Source organism: Helobdella robusta (genome assembly GCF_000326865.2).
Source record: "Helobdella robusta unplaced genomic scaffold HELROscaffold_2752, whole genome shotgun sequence".
In the NCBI taxonomy this organism is placed as follows: domain Eukaryota; kingdom Metazoa; phylum Annelida; class Clitellata; order Rhynchobdellida; family Glossiphoniidae; genus Helobdella; species Helobdella robusta.
Window position 1 is genome coordinate 1 of NW_008704418.1, and position 1,369 is coordinate 1,369.

General features: G+C 24.7%; 1 protein-coding gene across 1 annotated transcript; it reads right to left on the reverse strand.

Annotated features, from left to right (window-relative positions):
- Positions 1-561: 561 nt before the first annotated feature.
- On the reverse strand, positions 562-1,074 carry HELRODRAFT_184725 (hypothetical protein; the record flags this gene model as incomplete). Its single annotated transcript, XM_009020414.1, has 1 exon — positions 562-1,074. A coding segment is annotated over one exon (513 nt), but the record flags the coding sequence as incomplete, so codon positions are not given.
- Between the last annotated feature and the right edge of the window lie 295 nt (positions 1,075-1,369).

Genomic DNA, 1,369 nt, shown 5'->3' on the forward strand with positions numbered 1-1,369 from the left:
TATATATATATATATATATATATATATATATATATATATATATATATATATATATATATATATATATATATATATATATATATATATATATATATATATATATATATATATATATATATATATATATATATATATATATATATATATATATATATATATATATATATATATATATATATATATATATATATATATATATATATATATATATATATATATATATATATATATATATATATATATATATATATATATATATATATATATATATATATATATATATATATATATATATATATATATATATATATATATATATATATATATATATATATATATATATATATATATATATATATAATAAAAATACTAGCGTTCCTTCCTTGTAGTACTCAATCTATACGGCAGTTTCTCAATTTTTTGTATAAGTCTCTGATCTCCGGCATGCTACTGAAATCAACCAACATACTTATCTTTTGATTGTATTTGCTTAATTAAGTCATCGTTTTTTAACAAGTAAGTGTACATTTCAGAGCATGTTAAAGAATAATTAAACTTTACCTGTAGTAAACTTTTAACAGTATCAATTTTTAGGCAGTTTCTATCATCAGTCCATTGTTTTTTACATAATGAAAATATTCGCTCAACAGCAGTATTCGAAGTAGGAATGGAAAAAATTGTGTATACCAATTTCTTCAAATCTGAAAACAGTTCGTTTTGAAACAGAACAGCCCATTTTTTATCAATGGGCAATTCGTGGAAACTTTCTTTTGAACCTTTCAACAGTGAAATTAGAAGACTCGTTTCATCAAACAGAGAATCTTTCACAGAAATTTCTGGCATTAGAAACTCTGCAGATTTTCGAATATCCTCATACGAAATTGTGTCGACAGATTTCAGCATTAACCACTTAGAAGAAGACGGATAATCAGTAATTCTGAACCACTTCTGAATGTAATCAACAGATGTCGAATAAAATGTTGAAAACTCCTTTTCTATGCGATTAGCCAAATTAGAATCCTCTAATGATTGCAACTTTGATTGAGTCATAGCACCAAAAAAATTTTTCTGCATCCTGTCAGTGAGTTTTTGTGACAGATTTTCGACAGATTCTATTATTTCAGGAAGCACAAGGTCTTTTTTTTCAAGTATCAGCAAAGTTTGCTAAAACAGCTGCAATGAGCTCTGTAGAAACCAGAAGTAGATTTCATTTGAATCATCAGAGAATAAATTTTCCAGAACCTTTGGAATGACATCCGTTGATAGAACTAGTGATATTAAGCCACCCCATAACTGTAAAATTCGTTCAATCAATGGAAGAAGGCTTAACCATCGTGTGCGAGTATGAGTTGGAAATTTAGCATATTGA